Here is a 20,048-nt window from a genome sequence, read left to right as displayed (position 1 = left end):
GTACACATTTTCTTTACAGGAAGCCTTTTGAAACCACAATGCCCCTTAAAGGATGATCGTCCACATTAATCTTCATTTCTGGTGTGCTTGATTTACATTCTTATTACCATCTGGCATAAGTTTTGTTTGAAGGGGCCACGAAATATTCAGGGTTGGTGATTGAGTACTGGAATAGCACGACACGATTAATGTGATACGGGTCAATGCAAAGCTTGTTAAAACTCAATGAGTGCTGTGAATGAAAGAAAACTGTTACATAGACCACAAAATTCTGTGACAAGATTGCATTTCTCTTTGCTTTGTTGTTAGTTAGACCAGGCCAAATATCATACAGACCAGGCATTAAAAGTCTGAAAATGGGATATGGGTCTTAGTTTTTTACGCATTTGTTGGAGCTTCGCCATCGGTAATTACACTTGGGACAAACGGAGGTCACTATATTACTTTCTATAATGCATTTGGTTTGGCAAGACAGGCATTGGCTTCATTGGCCTAATCACCGTTTCCGAAGAAAAGTGAGCTAGAATTTATAGTTTGGAATGGTGGGAGGTGACAAAAACGAAAGCCCATCCAGTTTGATGATGGGCAATGAGAAGGAAAGAGGCCCAAGAGATGCCTTGTTTGAACCACGAGCTATTAAGGTTTCAAGAGTTTTTCATATAATATCCTCCCTTTTGTTTGTATCTGCAATTCTTCTTCTATAAACAATGCTGGAAAGTTGAGGGTTGTTGGAACAGGGAACAAATCATCTGAAGATGGCCAATGCTCTAACCTCAATTATTCTTGTGATACTTTTCTGTCGGTCAGCAGTTGGTTTGAGAACAAGGCTGTTTTCCAACAAAGATTGGGTCCTAGATGCAGATGAGGGTATTTGTAAACTGATGGTGGAGACACAGGGCTATGCCTGCGAAGAACATAAGGTAATGTCACTGCAGCATCACTGTTCAGTTCTCAAATTTCTTGGTTTATTGCATCTACTGGTTGATTCAATGTGATGGGTTTCAGGTAACAACACAGGATGGTTATATTCTCAGTGTGCAGAGAATTCCAGTGGGCCGGTCTGGTGAGGCATCAGCTGAGAGGGCACCAGTACTGTTGCAGCACGGGCTCCTGATGGTTAGTAATTTTGCTGCGTAAGGGTTGGTTTTCTGGCAATGTAAGTTGGAAGAACTGATGATCTTGTTGTAAGTTATTGTGTTGTGGCAGGATGGGATAACATGGTTGCTGTTACCTCCAGACCAGTCTTTGGCATTCATGTTGGCAGATAGTGGGTTTGATGTGTGGATTGCAAACACTCGTGGAACCAAGTATAGCCGTGGGCATACTTCGTTGGATCCTGGGGACTCGGTTATCATTCTTTCTTACATGTTGGGTTCTCTTTTATTGCCCAATTTGTGATCCATTGATTATCTCAATGTTGTTTTTTAGGCTTTTTGGGATTGGTCATGGGATGAGTTGGTATCATATGATCTTCCTGCTAGCTTCCAGTATGTACACGACCAAACAGGACAGAAACTGCACTATGTTGGGCATTCCCTGGTGAATATCTTTAAATTACTTTTTTTCTTGTTCCAGGATTTTTTCCTGAAGTCTAATGGGGATACTGAGTTTGGAAATTCTTTGCAGGGCACTCTGATTGCTTTGGCTGCCTTTTCCCAGAATCAGCTGTTGAGCATGTCAAGATCAGCTGTCTTGCTTAGCCCAATTGCTTATGTGGGTCAAATGACATCCCCACTAGCAAGAAATGCTGCTGATAATTTTATAGCTGAAGTAAAGACTTATTCTCTTTCATTTATGTTTGATTTCCAGCAAAATAAAATTCTCTGACCATACATTTATCTTTCTTGACAGTCCTTGTACTGGTTGGGTCTTGATGAATTCGATCCAAGAGGGTGAGAAAACAACTCTTTTTCTTTACTCTTCCTATAATTCTGATGCTTCAAGCAAAACAATTTTATTTCTGTTGCTAGTACCATAGACATATTGGGTCTTGATGGATTTGATCTGTGAAAGTGAAAAGGACATCTTTTTTTCCTTGCCCCCTCCTATAGTGGTGATGGACCAGGCAAAATAAACTTAATTCTATTGCTAGTATCATATCCATAAAATCTTTGATAGGATTTCTGGGCTTGAAAATTTTAGACTAAAGTATGAAAACACTTTCAAAATTTTGTCGCTAAAAAGTTCCTAACCATCACACAAGGACTTGAATCACTGATATAAAGAGAATTTTAGAAGTTGTGATAACACATACATTTGCTTTGCTTGGTTCTCTCTGATTAGTATAATGGAAGTTGCGATACACCTGGTGTATCGCCAAAATTGACTAGATGATTCATTTTGGGAAAATGAATTATCCTGGTTTGCTCTATGACTGATTTCTTAATTTTCCCCCATCACCACCCAAGTGAACAGGGTTGCTGTAGTTAATCTTCTAAAAGCCATCTGCAAGAAACCCGGTGTTGACTGCACTGACTTGTTGACCTCTTTCACAGGTAATATCCATGTTCTTGATTTTCTAATCAGCACTGTCTTTTGAAAAGCTCATCTTCCATAATGACTTACATTGTGTTATATCTGCAGGCCAAAACTGCTGCCTCAACCCTTCCATTGTAGATGTTTTTCTAGAGCATGAGCCTCAATCAACAGCAACAAAGAACACAATCCATCTATCTCAGAGTAAGTATAGTCCCTGTTTCAAAACCATAATACAGCGGTCAACGCGATCATCTAGATGATATCATTTCCTCCCCTCACCTATTAAACTCGTTAGCATAAAGAGGTGGGCATCGGCTAATTTGAACAAACCTTTTGTTAAGAGTCGATGTCTGAATTTCAACAGTGATCAGAGAAGGAACATTAGCTATGTACGACTACGAGGACGAGGATGAGAACATGGAACACTATGGGCAGCCTACTCCTCCTGTGTACAACATGACAACCATTCCAAATGACCTTCCTCTCTTCCTCAGCTATGGTGGGCAGGATGCACTTTCTGATGTTAATGATGTGCAACTCCTGCTGGAAAGCCTCAAAGATCATGATGGAGATAAGCTTGTGGTGCAGTACAGAGAGGACTATGCACATGCAGATTATGTTATGGCTTCCAATGCCAAGCAAGCTGTGTATGATCCTCTCATTGCTTTCTTCAAGCTTCAATAAACTGGGAAAAAGTTTGTCAACTATAGTCTGATTTTGTTATACATTTTCCTTGGTGTGAAAAATTGTATTCCAACTGTCATAGTAGCTTTTATGCTAATACAGCTAAATTTTTTGAGTTATTTGGTTGTTTAGATTGGTTCTTTCGTAGTCGAAACCGAGAAATTAACTTAAAAAACCTTATAATTAACAACATATAGATAACATCAAGCTTCATTTTCTCTATATTCAATATAAATGTCAGCAAGAAATGCATTAGCAGTTAGCACACATCCATCTGTTTCTAGTTCATTTTTACCAAGCTCACATTGGGAAAAATGTAATGGAAAGGAAAAAAGAAAAGCTAATGCTATGCTTGGCTTTGGAAAAAAGCTAAGGAAAAATGGAAAATGTTATAATTTTCCATCAATAGAATTATAATTTTCTTTTATCCTTTTTTCTTCTATTTTTTATTTTATTTCTCTCAAACTTTTTTTTTTTTTATATAAAAAAGACATAAGAAAATGATAGAAGTTTAGCTTCATTTTACTTAGAAAACTATGATAAAAGTTAAAAAAAGTGGTTACTCATAAATTTAATTTGAGTGTGTTTAGTAACTGTTTTCGAACACTGCTATTAAAAATCATTTTCTAATATTTTGTACAAATAAAGTTTGTTTAGAAATTTAAAATATTTTTAATCTGTTTTTAATAATTTTAAAAATATTTTTTATGTTTAGCATTTTAATTTTAATCATTCTACATCTTTCTATAATTATTTATTAAAATAGTCAATAAAAAACAAATGAAAATAATATAATACAACTAAATGATGTTTCTAAAACCACCAAGCTTTTAGAAATCTGAAAATAACTTTTAGTTCTCGTAGTTTTTGGGTTTTTTTGTTCTAAAGAACAAAAAATTGTCCTAAAAAAAGTCCTAAAACCAACCATTTATTTATCAACTTTTACATAAATAATAAAATAGGGAAAAGTTTTGTAAATATTCATTTTTTTCTTTTTATTTTTTCTATGACATAATATTTTTATTACAAAACGTTAATGGAAAATCCATTTCCCAATTAAGATTATGGATGAATATTAATCATCTAATCATTTCTGTAAAATCCAGTACAGCGTTTTAAATACGTCTGTGGGATGAATCAAACGGCGCCGTTTAAGCGCAGTAATGAGTCGATGACTATACTATAAAATAAGGGTGCGTTTGTGAGAAGGTAGGCCTCCCACGGTTTTAGTATCTCTGCTGCTCGTCCCCTGAAGCTAAAGTCAACAAGAGGGAAGAAGCAGAAGAAGAAGAAGAAGGTGAATCAATGATGGCAAAACGCTACCCCTGGCACCAAGTTGCTGCTGTCTCTGGTAAACCCACAATTTATCTTTCCTTCTCTGTCTGTATTCATATGCATGAATGAATCTGAAGAAGAGCATTTGTGAAAATCATTGAAACAGGAGCTGTAGGTATTGGGTTGGGAGCCTTTGGTACCCATGTCTTCAAGCCCCAAAACCCTATTTACAAAGAGGTATGCTTTTATCCTTTTAATTTTTAACTGTAATCCCTGTGTTTGGCTGCTCAGAAAACGGAGGAAAGGAGGCTAAATTTTGAGCCTTACCCATCTCAATTAGGCTCATTTTATGTCAGTATGTTAATGGAAAATTTATAATTCAAAACTGTGGTTCATTTCTTTTTCCTCTGTGACCAAACGAAGGCCATATCATTTCAATCCATTGAAGTTAGTATACATATTTTATATTAATTTGATGATCCCTTTTTGTGAATAAAATGAAGGTTTGGCAAACGGCATCCTTATACCATTTGGTTCATACGGCAGCTTTGCTTGCTACCCCTGTTACCAAGCATCCCAATATTGTGAGTTCCCCCTATCAATTTATTCCCAAATTCCCTTTAGTTTCAAGTTTATATTTTGTGAATTCTGTGATGGGTGTGGATCATAATTTATCAATTATTAAGAGTTCTTTTTCATGTATCTTGTTGTAGTTTGGAGGTCTAGTGACAGCTGGAATTCTCGCATTTTCGGGAACGTAAGCACAGTTTTCTCTTCTTAGATATGTATGATGTTAATTCAATTGTACTGCATCCATTGAAAAGAATTTGAGATTTTAAAGTCCAGTCACAAAACTGGGTGGTAGAAAATGCTTGGTCTGATATCTGCCGAGTTTGCTAGTCAAATGAAGCTGAAAATCATGATGAGAAAGATTTTATGCATTCTGCAATTGGTTTAAGGGTCACAAACAGTGGAGGTAGAAACCAAGGGATGATTTAAATTGTAAAAGTGGCACATTAACTTGGTAATTGAGATGAGAATGCTTAACATCTCTTCTGGGACTGAGCAATCTGTTTGTACCCTTTACGAGCCTTCATAGGTAAACAAACTTCAACTGAATTGATGTTTTGTTTTCACTCTTGTATAGACCAGCATGAAATTTCACAGACTGATTCACATCTGTAGTGAGCAGAGTTTGATCTGGAGTAAACATGTAGGTCTTTGTCACAGAATGATGATACCATAGTTTAACCATCCAATCAGAGACTTGTGTCAATTGAAAATTTTGAAGTTCATTACTCTTTTAATGTGGAATGGTTTATCTGCATTCTGCAATGAAATTTGCATCATAGGTACTGGTTAATTCAATATTCAATTAAATTCTTGGTAATGATATTGAAGATCAGAGCACTAACTTTGTTGTCTGTCCTGCTAAATGTGTTTGGGGTTTCACAAGAGGGAGAGGTAAAATGTTCCTTCCAACCAAGGAGAGGGGGTTTTGTACAATGGATGATTGCAATGAAAGCCATCAATGAAATAAGATGTCATGCTGTCCTGGAAAATTCACCAATATTTTATGAAAACTATGGTGTCTTTCTCTGTGTGGCCAAGGTAACCACTCAAGTAGACCCACAGGAATTGGTTGTGACTTACCAGCCTAGGCGAATAGTTGTTATAATCATACTGGATTGAGTCGAGTAGCAGGTTGGTTAGATTTATTTTCAAGCTTGCTTTGGCTTGGTCAGACCTGATATTGGAAATATACATAGGGCTGACATATGAAATTCTTGTGTAAATTGTTGTTCTTGTTTACTTCTATGGTTAAAAGAGATACTTGGATGCAGCAACAGACCCAACCTTTTCTTTGATTACAATTTCACTGACTGTTGGAGCTAAGCTGTTGTTGGGGAATGTTTCATGGAAATATCTGCTTTCTAGAAACAATTTCCTCTTATCCAATGAAATTTATGTGAATAAAATTGAATCTTGATGGAAACACTAGGATTTTGCAGGTGTTATACTGCAGCATATTTTGAAGACAGAAAGTACAGTTTCTTGGCACCATTCGGCGGCCTTGCATTTATTGCCGCTTGGGGGAGCTTGCTTTTCTAAGGATTTCAACTTCCTCATACAGTGGTACAAATTCTGGTTTCTGGGTTTGTGAATTCAATAAGGCAACTATGATGGGATCTTGGGGAATTGTACCAAGAATGCTTGTATTTTTCGGATTTGAGATTTGAACAGTTTCTGGAATTTCTTGTCATGCATCTCTTGTAAGAGTGTTCTTGTCATTACAAGCCACTTCTCCTGTTTGTACACAATAATCTTCTCAAAGATGTAGATGGAATATTTCAAAATCTAAGTTTATACTATACTTTTGTGAAGTTCTCCATTGTCTTCTGATGCATTTGGAAAGAATGTAGGATGAGTAATCTTATAGGGCTGATGGGCTAAGCAAAATGATCTTACTTCTATTGCTAGTATCATATCCATAAAATCTTTGATAAGGCTTCTGAGCTTGAAAATTTTGTACTGAAGTATGAAAATGCTTTCTCAGCTAACATCATTTATCCACTCACCTATTCAAAAAATTTTAGAATAATATATGAAAATAATATAAGTAAAATGATGTAATAATTTTAAAATTATAAAATATTTTTATATAATAAAATCAAATAATAAACTTTTTCTTTCATTTTCAATATATATTTTCACATGAATATCGTATGTATTTTATTTTATAAAAAATTAAAATATTAATATATTTATATTTATCCATAATTCAATTTGATGATATAAAATAAAATAAAAATGAATATTATCTTGTTTTTTCTCTTTGATATTATCAAATTAAATACATAATGGGTTTGATTTCAATTAGGGTTTAATCACCATCCAAACATCAAATCAAATTGACAACTTTTCCAATTCAACGATGGATCGATTCTAAAAACATTTATAAATACCGATATATAATTTTTACCAAACAATATTTTGTTTCTTGTACACACTTTTGTGAGATGAGGTGTACTTCAATGTTGTCTAATTTTGAAGGTTGAGTAAGGAGGGTTCATTTAAGGTTTAAAGGTTGGGGGTAGAAGGGGAGAAGGTTGTCAAATCTCCCACCTCCTATTTGTGAATGATACTCTTCTTTTTTGTGAGATAAACTTGATCAACTAAGATGTTGGAGGTGAATTGTAATCGGCTTTGAGGTTGCGTCTGGTCAGAAGGTTATTTGCAAAAAAAGTGAGTTCATTCCAATGGGGAAAGTGAAGGAAGTTTCTTTGTTGGATTATAAGGGGGCTTCCAACTACTTATCTTGGTCCGCCCTGGGGAGTGCCTCATAAGTCTTGTATTATGTGGGATGTTCTCGAGGAAAGATTCAGTAGGAGAATGGCCTTTTGGAAGAAGTGGTATTTTTCAAAGGGAGGTAGTTTGGTTCCTATAAAAAGTACTTTCTTCAGCATGCTAATTTATTTTATGTCCCTTTTTACTATCCAAGAAAGTGAGAATTAGATTGGAAAAGGTGTAAAGAGATTTTTCGTGGGAAATCTTTAAGAAGGCAGTAAAGTGCACCTAGAGAGCTGGTCTAAGGTTTATAAGGATAAAAAATTTCAAAGGTTTAGGTTTTAGAAGATTGAAGGTTCTTAATGGAGCCTAACTTGGCAAATGGTTGTGAAGGTTTGCCCTTGAGAGGGAGAGTTGATGGTGGAAGATTATTCAAGGGAAATTTGGGGAAATGGTTGGAGGTGGAATATTTGCAAGAAAGGGAAGTTCAAGTGCGTGGAAAGGCATTAGTATAGCTATTTGTGTTAATGATGGTAGGCGGACAAAATTTTGATGGGAAAGTTGAGTGGGGGAGAGTTGTGTGAAAGTATCATCTCCTTTGTTGTGCAGTTTAGCCTTTCATAGGAATGCTATAGCTGTAGACTTGTGGGATAGGGGTAGAGGAGATCAATGTTAGTGTAATTAAGAACACCTTTCCATGATTGAGAGTTGGAGTGGGTATCCTATTTTTTTTTAGAGCTTATTTATACAAAAAAAATGCAACAATTAGGAGAAGATATCTTGGTTTGGAAGTAGGATAGGAAAGGAAACTTCAACGTCAAATCGTACTACAGTTCTTTGTGTGTTGATACTAGAGCGGAGTCCCCAACTAAGGAAATTTGGGGCACTCGAGCTCCTTTGTGATCTCACTTTTTTTCTTAGGAAGCAGTATGAGAGAAGATTTTAATTACAAACATGTTAACGAAGAGGGGGTAATCGATGGTTAATAGATGTAGTCTATGTAAAGAGAGCGAAGAGTCTGTTGATTTATTGTACAACGACAAAGTTGTTATGGATGTTCTTCTTAGCAAGCTTTGGGATGAAATGGGTGTTTCCAGTGACTATGAGAAATTTGCTCCTCAAATGGAAGGAAGGTTAAGGGAATGGATAAGAAGGGACACCATGTTCGGTGAATGGCTCCCTTGTGTTTGTTCTAGTGTATATGGCAAGATGTTATTGTTGAATCTTTTAGGGTGAAGAGCTCTCAGATCAAAGGTTAAAGGAGAACTTCACAAGAACCCTCTTATAGTGGGTTCAAATACTTCATTAGATTTGGGAAACTTCTCAGTGTTTGACATTTTGGGTAGTCTTAGCTGCAGGTAGATTAGGTTTTGTGGCTGTTTTTTTGTAGATACTTGTCAGTATTCTTTGATTGGTTTTTTTGTGTACACTACATATATACATAATGGTGCACCCCATTTTTTTTGGGTTAAAGAAATTCATTGAATGTTGCTTATGGTATAAAAGAGCCACTGCTGGTCAAAATGAAATTATTTTAACAATTCCGAAAGTGGGGTGCTTTCAGAAATAAAATCCATTCTCTTTCAGAGCTTTGGGCTGGTGAACAATCCCCAAATCCTACTTGCACTCCACCATTCCACCAAACCACCTAATGCATGTAACTCTTCCGATATTCTCTTCTGTTTACTGTTACATTTTCTAATAGGGATTTGGCCCAGAAAAGGCAAACTTTGGAAATGTAAACCACTTCTAATGAGAACACCAGAAAGCAGCTTCCTTGCAAGCTCCAGAAAAGTTTTAACCGGGTCTATACTGTGGTAAAATCTTGCACCAATAGGACCCCGAAACATTTATTTGAGAATTCATAAGGATTGAAAATTGAAATAATTTATCCTTTGAATCAGGATGTGGTTGAGGGAAGTTCACTCATTTATGCTTTATATGATTATCATCATATGATTAATGCTGCACATCCTGCTGATGTCTTGATATTTTCTACTAGATACAGATAAGCATCTGTCCACCAAATAGTGTAATGACATGTAAAAAGAAAGTGGTATAGCTGACAGGTGGGACACCTAGATAGGCATGTTTACATCCTTTTTTAAGTTCAGTCTGTAAATTTCTAATGCAATTAACAGAATGAAATGTGGGAAAGCAACAAAAAACTTATAGCATTTTCCTTTTTCTTGACCTTGCTTCTTGGTTGTTTTACTGTTCAACTCCTTACTCCTAATTGCAAAAACTGAATTTTCCTATTAAAATGGTTATTTTTATCTTTTCACTCTCTTTATCTTTTTGCTGGATTGTAGATATGGGTTGGGCTGGCAAGGTGGAAGATGGTATGCAAATAGGAAGTTCAAAAGGGAGCAAATGAAATTGCTAGGGCAGATAAAACCCAAAAGGACGCCACTCCAGTTCCTTAGAAGACTAAGAAGACAGAGGGCGCTAGAGACTGCACCCAAAACATCTCCAACCTTGCAAAAGGATGCTCCCTCCAAGAATGATTCTTTACAAACCCGCCAACAGCAGTTGCTGTAGTTACTTATTAAGCATATCAGATGAAAAATGCTATCATATAGTTTCATACTCATTGAAGACTGTTTCTGTACAAAGCATAAAATGGATTAGTTTATTCCTCCCTCCCCCAAGCTCTCTATCATTCTTTTTTTTTTGGGGGACAATTTTTTTGGGTCCTTGTCCCTTGTTGCCAGTCTGGGGATGAGTGCAATATGATAATCTTTTGTTCCTAACAGTGGAAAATTAGTTCAAATTGCTTGCCAGGCTCATGTTCAAAGTATTCTATATATGTTGAGAAGGTTTGTTTTCTAATTACAGCTTTAGGAAGATTTCCAGGTTATGGTACACATTTTCTTTACAGGAAGCCTTTTGAAACCACAATGCCCCATAAAGGATGATCGTCCACATTAATCTTCATTTCTGGTGTGCTTGATTTACATTCTTATTACCATCTGGCATAAGTTTTGTTTGAAGGGGCCACGAAATATTTAGGGTTGGTGATTGAGTACTGGAATAGCACGATTAATATGATACGGGTCAATGCAAAGCTTGTTAAAACTGAATGAGTGCTGTGAATAGAAAGAGAACTGTTACATAGACCACAAAATTCTGTGACAAGATTGCATTTCTCTTTGCTTTGTTGTTAGTTAGACGAGGCCAAATATCATACAGACCAGGCATTAAAAGTCTGAAAATGGGATATGGGTCTTAGTTTTTTACGCATTTGTTGGCAGATAGTGGGTTTGATGTGTGGATTGCAAACACTCGTGGAACCAAGTATAGCCGTGGGCATACTTCGTTGGATCCTGGGGACTCGGTTATCATTCTTTCTTACATGTTGGGTTCTCTTTTATTGCCCAATTTGTGATCCACTGATTATCTCAATGTTGTTTTTTAGGCTTTTTGGGATTGGTCATGGGATGAGTTGGTATCATATGACCTTCCTGCTAGCTTCCAGTATGTACATGACCAAACAGGACAGAAACTGCACTATGTTGGGCATTCCCTGGTGAGTATCTTTAAATTACTCTTGTACTAGTTCCAGGATTTTTTTCCTTAAGTCTAATGGGGATACTGAGTTTGGAAATTCTTTGCAGGGTACTCTGATTGCTTTGGCTGCCTTTTTCCAGAATCAGCTGTTGAGCATGTCAAGATCAGCTGTCTTGCTTAGCCCAATTGCTTATGTGGGTCAAATGACATCCCCACTAGCAAGAAATGCTGCTGATAATTTTATAGCTGAAGTAAAGACTTATTCTCTTTCATTTATGTTTGATTTCCAGCAAAATAAAATTCTCTGACCATACATTTATCTTTCTTGACAGTCCTTGTACTGGTTGGGTCTTGATGAATTCGATCCAAGAGGGTGAGAAAACAACTCTTTTTCTTTACTCTTCCTCTAATTCTGATGCTTCAAGCAAAACAATTTTATTTCTGTTGCTAGTACCATAGACATATTGGGTCTTGATGGATTTGATCTGTGAAAGTGAAAAAGACATCTTTTTTTCCTTGCCCCCTCCTATAGTGGTGATGGACCAGGCAAAATAAACTTATTTCTATTGCTAGTATCATATCCATAAAATCTTTGATAGGATTTCTGGGCTTGAAAATTTTAGACTAAAGTATGAAAACACTTTCAAAATTTTGTCGCTAAAAAGTTCCTAACCATCACACAAGGACTTGAATCACTGATATAAAGAGAATTTTAGAAGTTGTGATAACACATACATTTGCTTTGCTTGGTTCTCTCTGATTAGTATAATGGAAGTTGCGATACACCTGGTGTATCGCCAAAATTGACTAGATGATTCATTTTGGGAAAATGAATTATCCTGGTTTGCTCTATGACTGATTTCTTAATTTTCCCCCATCACCACCCAAGTGAACAGGGATGCTGTAGTTAATCTTCTAAAAGCCATCTGCAAGAAACCCGGTGTTGATTGCACTGACTTGTTGACCTCTTTTACAGGTAATATCCATGTTCTTGATTTTCTAATCAGCACTATGTCTTTTGAAAAGGTCATCTTCCATAATGACTTACATTGTGTTGTATCTGCAGGCCAAAACTGCTGCCTCAACTCTTCCATTGTAGATGTTTTTCTAGAGCATGAGCCTCAATCAACAGCAACAAAGAACACAATCCATCTATCTTAGAGTAAGTATAGTCCCTGTTTCAAAACCATAATACACCGGTCAACGCAATCATCTAGATGATATCATTTCCTCCCCTTACCTATTAAACTCGTTAGCATAAAGAGGTGGTGTGGACTCCGCATTTCGGCTCATGCGTTTCCCACTCGATGGTGAACTCGATTTTTATTTTAAAAAAATGATTTTATTTATAAAATAAAAAATGACTTGGAGTCGCCACTTATTTTTGTTTTATTTTTAAAGGGTAAACAAAATAAGAAAGAAAAACCCTAAGTGTGACTCCTTGTTTTGGAAAAGACAGTCTGCGAAAAACCGGATCGGGTTCGGGGGTCAGGTTACTCATCGGGAAGGTACGGTAAAGACCGTAACACCCCTCTAAGCCCTAAAGTCGGGTCTCTACTAATAAAATGAAGCAATTAGGGCAATGAAAGAGTAAAACAGTGAATACCCAGAATGAATCATGCACACGTGAGAATCAGAATATGCTTAGACAATGACTAGAGTGAAAGTAGGTGCGTACCTGGGCAACAAGCCACCATGCGCTAGCAAGAGAGAGGTTAGTGCACAATTAAGGGATAATTTTGAGCATGTCATAGGGCAGAATAGAAACAATCATGCATGACAACTAAATCAATCACTCAATCATCAATTACAAAATCTCATATGTCGGGCCCCCACCAAAGCCCAATCTATCTTGCATGAATTAATTCCATAAACTCCATTATTCGAAATTACGGGATTGAATCTATGCTTGTTTCAAAACATTTTAAAAACCAGAAGAGTTGTGAAAATTGCTTGTCAGAAAGAAAGATGACAGCAAAATTTATTGGAAATGGGACTCTTGGGTGATCTTAAAAGCTCTAAGGATGAAATATAAGATGCTTTGAAATGGTTAAAAAAAAGAAGTTATAAAACGAGGATCCGGACATGTCTGACGAAGGAAGTTTAATTACCCCCCTCTCCTAATCAGCGTCAAGCGTCGGATGTGAGACATCCGAAAAAGGTGGGATGTCAGCGGACAGAATTCCGGATGTGAGGCATTCGGAGAAGGGAATGGCGGCCAGACGAAAATCTCTCCTGGGTGGAGTGACGGCTGGGCAGGGGGTTTCGGATGTGAGACATCCGGAAAATGTGAAAGGGCGGTCGGGTATGATCCGGAGGTGAGACATCCAGAGAAGGTGAGACTTGGCCGGACAGATCCCGGATGTGGGGCATCAGGATAAGGCGGAATGGCGGCGGATAGATTTCGGATGAGAGACATCCGGATAAGGCAGAATGGCGCGCGGACAGATTCCGGATGAGAGGCATCCGAAGAAAGGTAGGAATGACGGCGGACAGATTCCAGATGGGAGACATTCGGAGAAAGGTAGGAATGGCGGAGGACAGATTCCAGATGGGAGACATCCGGAGAAGGGTAGGACGCAACCGGACAGAATTTTGGATGCGAGGCATCCGGAGAAAGGTGGGACGTGCTATGCCGCGCGTCGTAGAGGGGACCGTCTGCATGGCATTTTTTTAGGGAGGATCCCACGGGTAGGTGAAGGTTTAGAGAGAGAAATGGGTCGAGTGGAGGATGCTTGATTCCTGCAAGCTTGAGTGAGGAAATAGGTATGACGACCTAGAGAGAGAGGTGGATAGACGAACGAAGGGCATGGTGGATAAGGAAAAAAGACATGGGGATGAGATGATGACACGCTTGCATGGGAATAGGAATAGGGGTCATGCAGAGTGAAGACATGTGCATGGACATAAACACAATGGGTAGGCCACCAGCAGACGTGCCTCCACGTCTAGCCGACGAATATGCCTAACAGCATGCAACCTCAGATGTTAGCTGACTGTGAAAGCTTGGAGGAAACTGAGAAGGCCTGTTCTCATCATCACTGAAAACCCAGATTCTAGCCACAAGGTTAAGAGCCTTGAAGCTTCACGGAAAGCAGCTGAGGCTTTGGAGCCTTGAGTATGCACTCAGGGAGGAAAAGAAAACAGGGAGATGATAGGATAGCAACAAGAAAAAGAACATGAAGACTTTAACCAGCATATCGGACCCATTTCATCATTTCATCCATGGGTCCAACATGCAGTGAGTTAAGATGGAAAAATACTCGTCAGAATAGGGCATAAAACACAACAAACTCTTCCAACATTCAATCAATAATCACCAAAACAGAACAACCCAACAAGAAGAAATGAAAAATCACTGAGAATCAGACCTGGACAGTCTGAAAAAAAATGGGAAAGATGCAAAAAAAACAAATGGTCATACTTGGAGCTCTCCCTCCTCAGTTTTGTGTCCTGGACTCTCCGACAACTTTGCGCTCCTCTGTTCTTAGCTTCCTCTTCAGGTTCAACCAATACCCCTTTCCTTTCCAGAACTCTCTAGAAAACTCCTCTCTTTTCTCCTTTTTCTCCCCAGAAAAACCCTCTCCGTTTTTCCCTTTTTCCTTTCTTTTTCTCTCCTCTTGCAAGCCACCCCTCTGCACTCTACAATGCTGTCACCTCCTATGATCTCTGCCGCAGCCACCTTTCTGCACCACCCCTTCTGCAGCCACCTTTCCTTCTCTCTCATCGGCGCCTCCTGACGGCCTGCGGGACCCCCTTTCAGAAAGTTCCTCCACGTGTCAAAGTCCTATTGTAGCTTCAAAAAGCGAGGTTGATTCCTTATGGCCACTAAGGATGTGACACGTGGCCCGTTGGGGGTAGTGACACCTGGCTAAAAATGTGATCTGCAAAAACAAATAGGGAGAAAGTGACCCATGCCTAAATGGGGGTCTACAGGTGGGCATCGGCTAATTTGAACAAACCTTTTGTTAAGAGTCGATGTCTGAATTTCAACAGTGATCAGAGAAGGAACATTAGCTATGTACGACTACGAGGACGAGGATGAGAGCATGGAACACTATGGGCAGCCTACTCCTCCTGTGTACAACATGACAATATGCACTTTCTGATGTTAATGATGCGCAACTCCTGCTGGAAAGCCTCAAAGATCATGATGGAGATAAGCTTGTGGTGCAGTACAGAGAGGACTATGCACATGCAGATTATGTTATGGCTTCCAATGCCAAGCAAGCTGTGTATGATCCTCTCATCGCTTTCTTCAAGCTTCAATAAACTGGGAAAAAGTTTGTCAACTATAGTCTGATTTTGTTATACATTTTCCTTGGTGTGAAAAATTGTATTCCAACTGTCATAGTAGCTTTTATGCTAATACAGCTAAATTTTTTGAGTTATTTGATTGTTTAGATTGGTTCTTTCATAATCGAAACCGAGAAATTAACTTATAAAACTTTATAATTAACAACATATAGACAACATCAAGTTTCATTTTCTCTATATTCAATATAAATGTCAGCAAGAAATGCATTAGCAGTTAGCACACATCCATCTGTTTCTAGTTCATTTTTACCAAGCTCACATTGGGAAAAATGTAATGGAAAGGGAAAAAGAAAAGCTAATGCTATGCTTGGCTTTGGAAAAAAGCTAAGGAAAAATGGAAAACGTTATAATTTTCCATCAATAGGATTATAATTTTCTTTTATCCTTTTTTCTTCTATTTTTTATTTTATTTTATTTCTCTCAAAACTTTTTTTTTTTGAAAAAAAAAAACATAAGAAAAGGATAGAAGTTTAGCTTCATTTTACTTAGAAAACCAGGATAAAAGTTGAAAAAAGTGGTTGCTCATGAATTTAATTTGAGTCTTTTTAGTAACTGTTTTCAAAAACTGCTATTAAAAACCGTTCTCTAATAATTTGTACAAATAAAGTTTGTTTAGAAGCTTAAAATGTTTTTAATAATTTTAAAAATATTTTTTTATGTTTAGTGTTTTAATTTTAATCATTCTACATTTTTCTATAATTATTTCTTAAAATAGTCAATAAAAAACAAGTAAAAATAATATAATACAACTAAAATGATGTTTCCTAAAACCACCTTACTTTTAGAAATTAGAAAATAACTTTTAGTTCTCAAACGAACTTTTTGGTTTTTTTTGTTTTAAAGAACAAAAAATTATCCTAAAAAAAGTCCCAAAACCAACCATTTATTTCTCAACTTTTACATAAATAATAAAATAGGGAAAAGTTTTGTAAATATTCATTTTTTTCTTTTTATTTTTTCTATGACATAATATTTTTATTACAAAACGTTAATTCAAAATCCATTTCCCAATTAAGATTATGGATGAATATTAATCATCTAATCATTTCTGTAAAATACCAGTACAGCGTTTTAAATACATCTGTAGGATGAATCAAACGGCGCCGTTTAAGCTCAGTAATGAGTCGATGACTATACTATAAAATAAGGGTGCGTTTGGGAGAAGGGCGTCCCACGGTTTTAGTATCTCTGCTGCTTGTCCCCTGAAACTAAAGTCAACAAGAGGGAAGAAGCAGAAGAAGAAGAAGAAGAAGGTGAATCAATGATGGCAGCAGAATCAATGATGGCAAAACTCTACCCCTGGCACCAAGTTGCTGCTGTCTCTGGTAAACCCACAATTTATCTTTCCTTCTCTGTCTGTATTCATATGCGTGAATGAATCTGAAGAAGGGCATTTGTGAAAATCATTGAAACAGGAGCTGTAGGTATTGGGTTGGGAGCCTTTGGTGCCCATGTCTTCAAGCCCCAAAACCCTATTTACAAAGAGGTATGCTTTTATCCTTTTAATTTTTAACTGTAATCCCTGTGTTTGGCTGCTCAGAAAACGGAGGAAAGGAGGCTAAATTTTGAGCCTTGCCCATCTCAATTAGGCTCATTTTATGTCAGTATGTTAATGGGAAAATTTATAATTCAAAACTTGGTTCATTTCTTTTTCCTTTGTGACCAAACGAAGGCCATATCATTTCATCCATGAAGTTAGTATACTGTTTTATATTAATTTGATGATCCCTTTTTGTGAATAAAATGAGGTTTGGAAAACGGCATCCTTATACCATTTGGTTCATACGGCAGCTTTGCTTGCTACCCCTGTTACCAAGCATCCAATATTGTGAGTTCCCCCTGTCAATTTTATTCCCAAATTCCTTTAGTTTCAAGTTTATATTTTGTGAATTCTGTGATGGGTGTGGATCATAATTATCAATTATTAAGAGTTCTTTTTCATGTATCTTGTTGTAGTTTGGAGGTCTTGTGACAGCTGGAATTCTCGCATTTTCGGGATCGTAAGCACAGTTTTTCTCTCTTAGATATGTATGATGTTAATTCAATTGTACTGCACCATTGAAAAGAATTTGAGATTTTAAAGTCCAGTTACAAAACTGGGTGGTAGAAAATGCTTGGGTCTGATATCTGCCGAGTTTGCTAGTCAAATGAAGCTGAAAATCATGATGAGAAAGATTTTATGCATTCTGCAATTGGTTTAAGGGTCACAAACAGTGTAGGAAGAAACCAAGGGATGATTTAAATAGTAAAAGTGGCACATTAACTTGGTAATTGAGATGAGAATGCTTAACATCTCTTCTGGGACTGACCAATCTGTTTGTACCCTTTATGAACCTTCATAGGTAAACAAACTTCAACTGAATTGATGTTTTGTTTTCACTCTTGTATAAACCAGCATGAAATTTCACAGACTGATTCATGTCTGTAGTGAGCAGAGTTTGATCTGGAGTAAACATGTAGGTCTTTGTCACAGAATGATGATACCATAGTTTAACCATCCAATCAGAGACTTGTGTCAATTGAAAATTTTGAAGTTCATTACTCTTTTAATGTGGAATGGTTTATCTGCATTCTGCAATGAAATTTGCGTCATAGGTACTGGTTAATTCATATTCAATTAAATTCTTGGTAATGATATTGAAGATCAGAGCACTAACTTTGTTGTCTGTCGTGCTAAATGTGTTTGGGGTTTCACAAGAGGGAGAGGTAAAATGTTCCTTCCAACCAAGGAGAGGGGGTTTTGTACAATGGATGATTGCAATGAAAGCCATCAATGAAATAAGATGTCATGCTGTCCTGGAAAATTCACCAATATTTTATGAAAACTATGGTGTCTTTCTCTGTGTGGTCAAGTTAACCACTCAAGTAGACCCACAGGAATTGGTAATGACTTACCAGCCTAGGCGAATAGTTGTTATAATCATACTGGATTGAGTCGAGTAGCAGGTTGGTTAGATTTATTTTCAAGCTCACTTTGGCTTGGTCAGACCCGATATTGGTATATACATAGGGCTGACATATGAAATTCTTGTGTAAATTGTTTTTGTTTACTTCTTTGGTTAAAAGATATACTTGGATGTAGCAACAGACCCAACCTTTTCTTTGATTACAATTTCACTGACTGTTGGAGCTAAGCTGTTATTGGGAAATGTTTCATGGAAATATCTGCTTTCTAGAAACAATTTCCTCTTATCCAATGAAATTTATGTGAATAAAATTGAATCTTGATGGAAACACTAGGATTTTGCAGGTGTTACACTGTGGCATATTTTGAAGACAGAAAGTACAATTTCTTGGCACCATTCGGCGGCCTTGCGTTTATTGCCGCTTGGGGGAGCTTGCTTTTCTAAGGATTTCAACTTCCTCATACAGTGGTACAAATTCAAATTTATGTGAATAAAATTGAATCTTGATGGAAACACTAGGATTTTGCAGGTGTTACACTGTGGCATATTTTGAAGACAGAAAGTACAGTTTCTTGGCACCATTCGGCGGCCTTGCGTTTATTGCCGCTTGGGGGAGCTTGCTTTTTTAAGGATTTCAACTTCCTCATACAGTGGTACAAATTCTGGTTTCTGGGTTGTGAATTCAATAAGACAACTATGGTGGGATCTTGGGGAATTGTACCAAGAATGCTTGTATTTTTCGGATTTGAGATTTGAACAGTTGCTGGAATTTCTTGTCATGCATCTCTTGTAAGAGTGTTCTTGTCATTACAAGCTACTTCTCCTGTTTGTATACAATAATCTTCTCAAAGATGTCGATGGAATATTTCAAAATCTAAGTTTATACCATACTTTTGTGAAGTTCTCCATTGTCTTCTGATGCATTTGGAAAGAATGTAGGATGAGTAATCTTATAGGGCTGATGGGCTAAGCAAAATGATCTTACTTCTATTGCTAGTATCATATCCATAAAATCTTTGATAAGGCTTCTGAGCTTGAAAATTTTGTACTGAAGTATTAAAATGCTTTCTCAGCTAACATATTATCCACTCACCTATTCAAAAAATTTTAGAATAATATATGAAAATAATATAAGTAAAATGATGTAATATTTTTAAAATTATAAAAAATTTTATATAATAAAATCAAATAATAAACTTTTTCTTTCATTTTCAATATATATTTTCACATGAATATCGTATGTATTTATTTTATAAAAATTTAAAATACTAATTGATTTACATTTATCCATAATTCAATTTGATGATATAAAATAAAATAAAAATGAATATTATTTTGTTTTTTCTCTCTGATATTATCAAATTAAATACAACATGAGTTTGATCTCAATTAGGTTCAATCACCATCCAAACATCAAATCAAATTGACAACTTTTCCAATTCAACGATGGATCGATTCTAAAAACATTTATATATACCGATGTATAATTCTTACCAAACAATATTTTGTTTCTTTTACACACTTTTGTGAGATGAGGTGTACCTCAATGTTGTCTAATTTTGAAGGTTGAGCAAGGAGGGTTCATTTAAG

General features: G+C 36.7%; 2 protein-coding genes and 1 pseudogene across 10 annotated transcripts; all 3 read left to right on the top strand.

Annotated features, from left to right (window-relative positions):
* Nucleotides 1-103: 103 nt before the first annotated feature.
* Nucleotides 104-3,281, top strand: LOC117927305 (triacylglycerol lipase 2-like). Its single transcript, XM_034846780.1, has 10 exons — nucleotides 104-641; nucleotides 738-920; nucleotides 1,006-1,116; nucleotides 1,207-1,347; nucleotides 1,429-1,539; nucleotides 1,627-1,770; nucleotides 1,852-1,892; nucleotides 2,416-2,495; nucleotides 2,584-2,679; nucleotides 2,843-3,281. The coding sequence occupies exons 1-10, from the start codon at nucleotides 540-542 to the stop codon at nucleotides 3,160-3,162; spliced, it is 1,329 nt and encodes a 442-aa protein (XP_034702671.1). The 5' UTR covers nucleotides 104-539; the 3' UTR covers nucleotides 3,163-3,281.
* A 1,078-nt stretch (nucleotides 3,282-4,359) lies between these two features.
* LOC117927309 (transmembrane protein 256 homolog) lies at nucleotides 4,360-19,358 on the top strand. Of its 9 annotated transcripts, none has more exons than XM_034846786.1 (6): nucleotides 4,361-4,513; nucleotides 4,604-4,674; nucleotides 4,941-5,021; nucleotides 17,509-17,552; nucleotides 18,803-18,926; nucleotides 19,112-19,358. In XM_034846786.1, the coding sequence occupies exons 1-5, from the start codon at nucleotides 4,468-4,470 to the stop codon at nucleotides 18,900-18,902; spliced, it is 342 nt and encodes a 113-aa protein (XP_034702677.1). In that variant the 5' UTR covers nucleotides 4,361-4,467; the 3' UTR covers nucleotides 18,903-18,926; nucleotides 19,112-19,358. The 9 variants fall into 9 exon arrangements, with proteins under 9 accessions (XP_034702679.1, XP_034702677.1, XP_034702676.1 ...); XM_034846785.1 differs by having other exon boundaries at nucleotides 18,988-19,358; XM_034846782.1 differs by lacking the exons at nucleotides 4,361-4,513; nucleotides 4,604-4,674; nucleotides 4,941-5,021 and adding exons at nucleotides 16,724-16,877; nucleotides 16,968-17,038; nucleotides 17,301-17,380 and having other exon boundaries at nucleotides 18,793-18,926.
* Nucleotides 11,069-15,626, top strand: LOC117927308 (annotated as a pseudogene).
* Nucleotides 19,359-20,048: the final 690 nt, after the last annotated feature.

The sequence above is a fragment of the Vitis riparia genome, chromosome 12, assembly GCF_004353265.1.
Source record: "Vitis riparia cultivar Riparia Gloire de Montpellier isolate 1030 chromosome 12, EGFV_Vit.rip_1.0, whole genome shotgun sequence".
In the NCBI taxonomy this organism is placed as follows: domain Eukaryota; kingdom Viridiplantae; phylum Streptophyta; class Magnoliopsida; order Vitales; family Vitaceae; genus Vitis; species Vitis riparia.
This window is presented reverse-complemented; position numbering and strand designations above follow the sequence as displayed.

What these genes read in the sequence shown, in the direction of transcription:
- LOC117927305 (XM_034846780.1), top strand. Translation starts at nt 540, where the DNA reads ATGGTGGGAGGTGACAAAAACGAAAGCCCATCCAGTTTGATGATGGGC. An exon ending in TTGAACCACGAGCTATTAAG is followed by an intron (nt 642 to 737) that starts GTTTCAAGAGTT and finishes TTGTTGGAACAG; the next exon opens with GGAACAAATCATCTGAAGAT. An exon ending in CTGATAATTTTATAGCTGAA is followed by an intron (nt 1,771 to 1,851) that starts GTAAAGACTTAT and finishes CTTTCTTGACAG; the next exon opens with TCCTTGTACTGGTTGGGTCT.
- LOC117927309 (XM_034846782.1), top strand. Translation starts at nt 17,004, where the DNA reads ATGTCTTCAAGCCCCAAAACCCTATTTACAAAGAG. An exon ending in AAAACCCTATTTACAAAGAG is followed by an intron (nt 17,039 to 17,300) that starts GTATGCTTTTAT and finishes GAATAAAATGAG; the next exon opens with GTTTGGAAAACGGCATCCTT. An exon ending in GTTACCAAGCATCCAATATT is followed by an intron (nt 17,381 to 17,508) that starts GTGAGTTCCCCC and finishes ATCTTGTTGTAG; the next exon opens with TTTGGAGGTCTTGTGACAGC.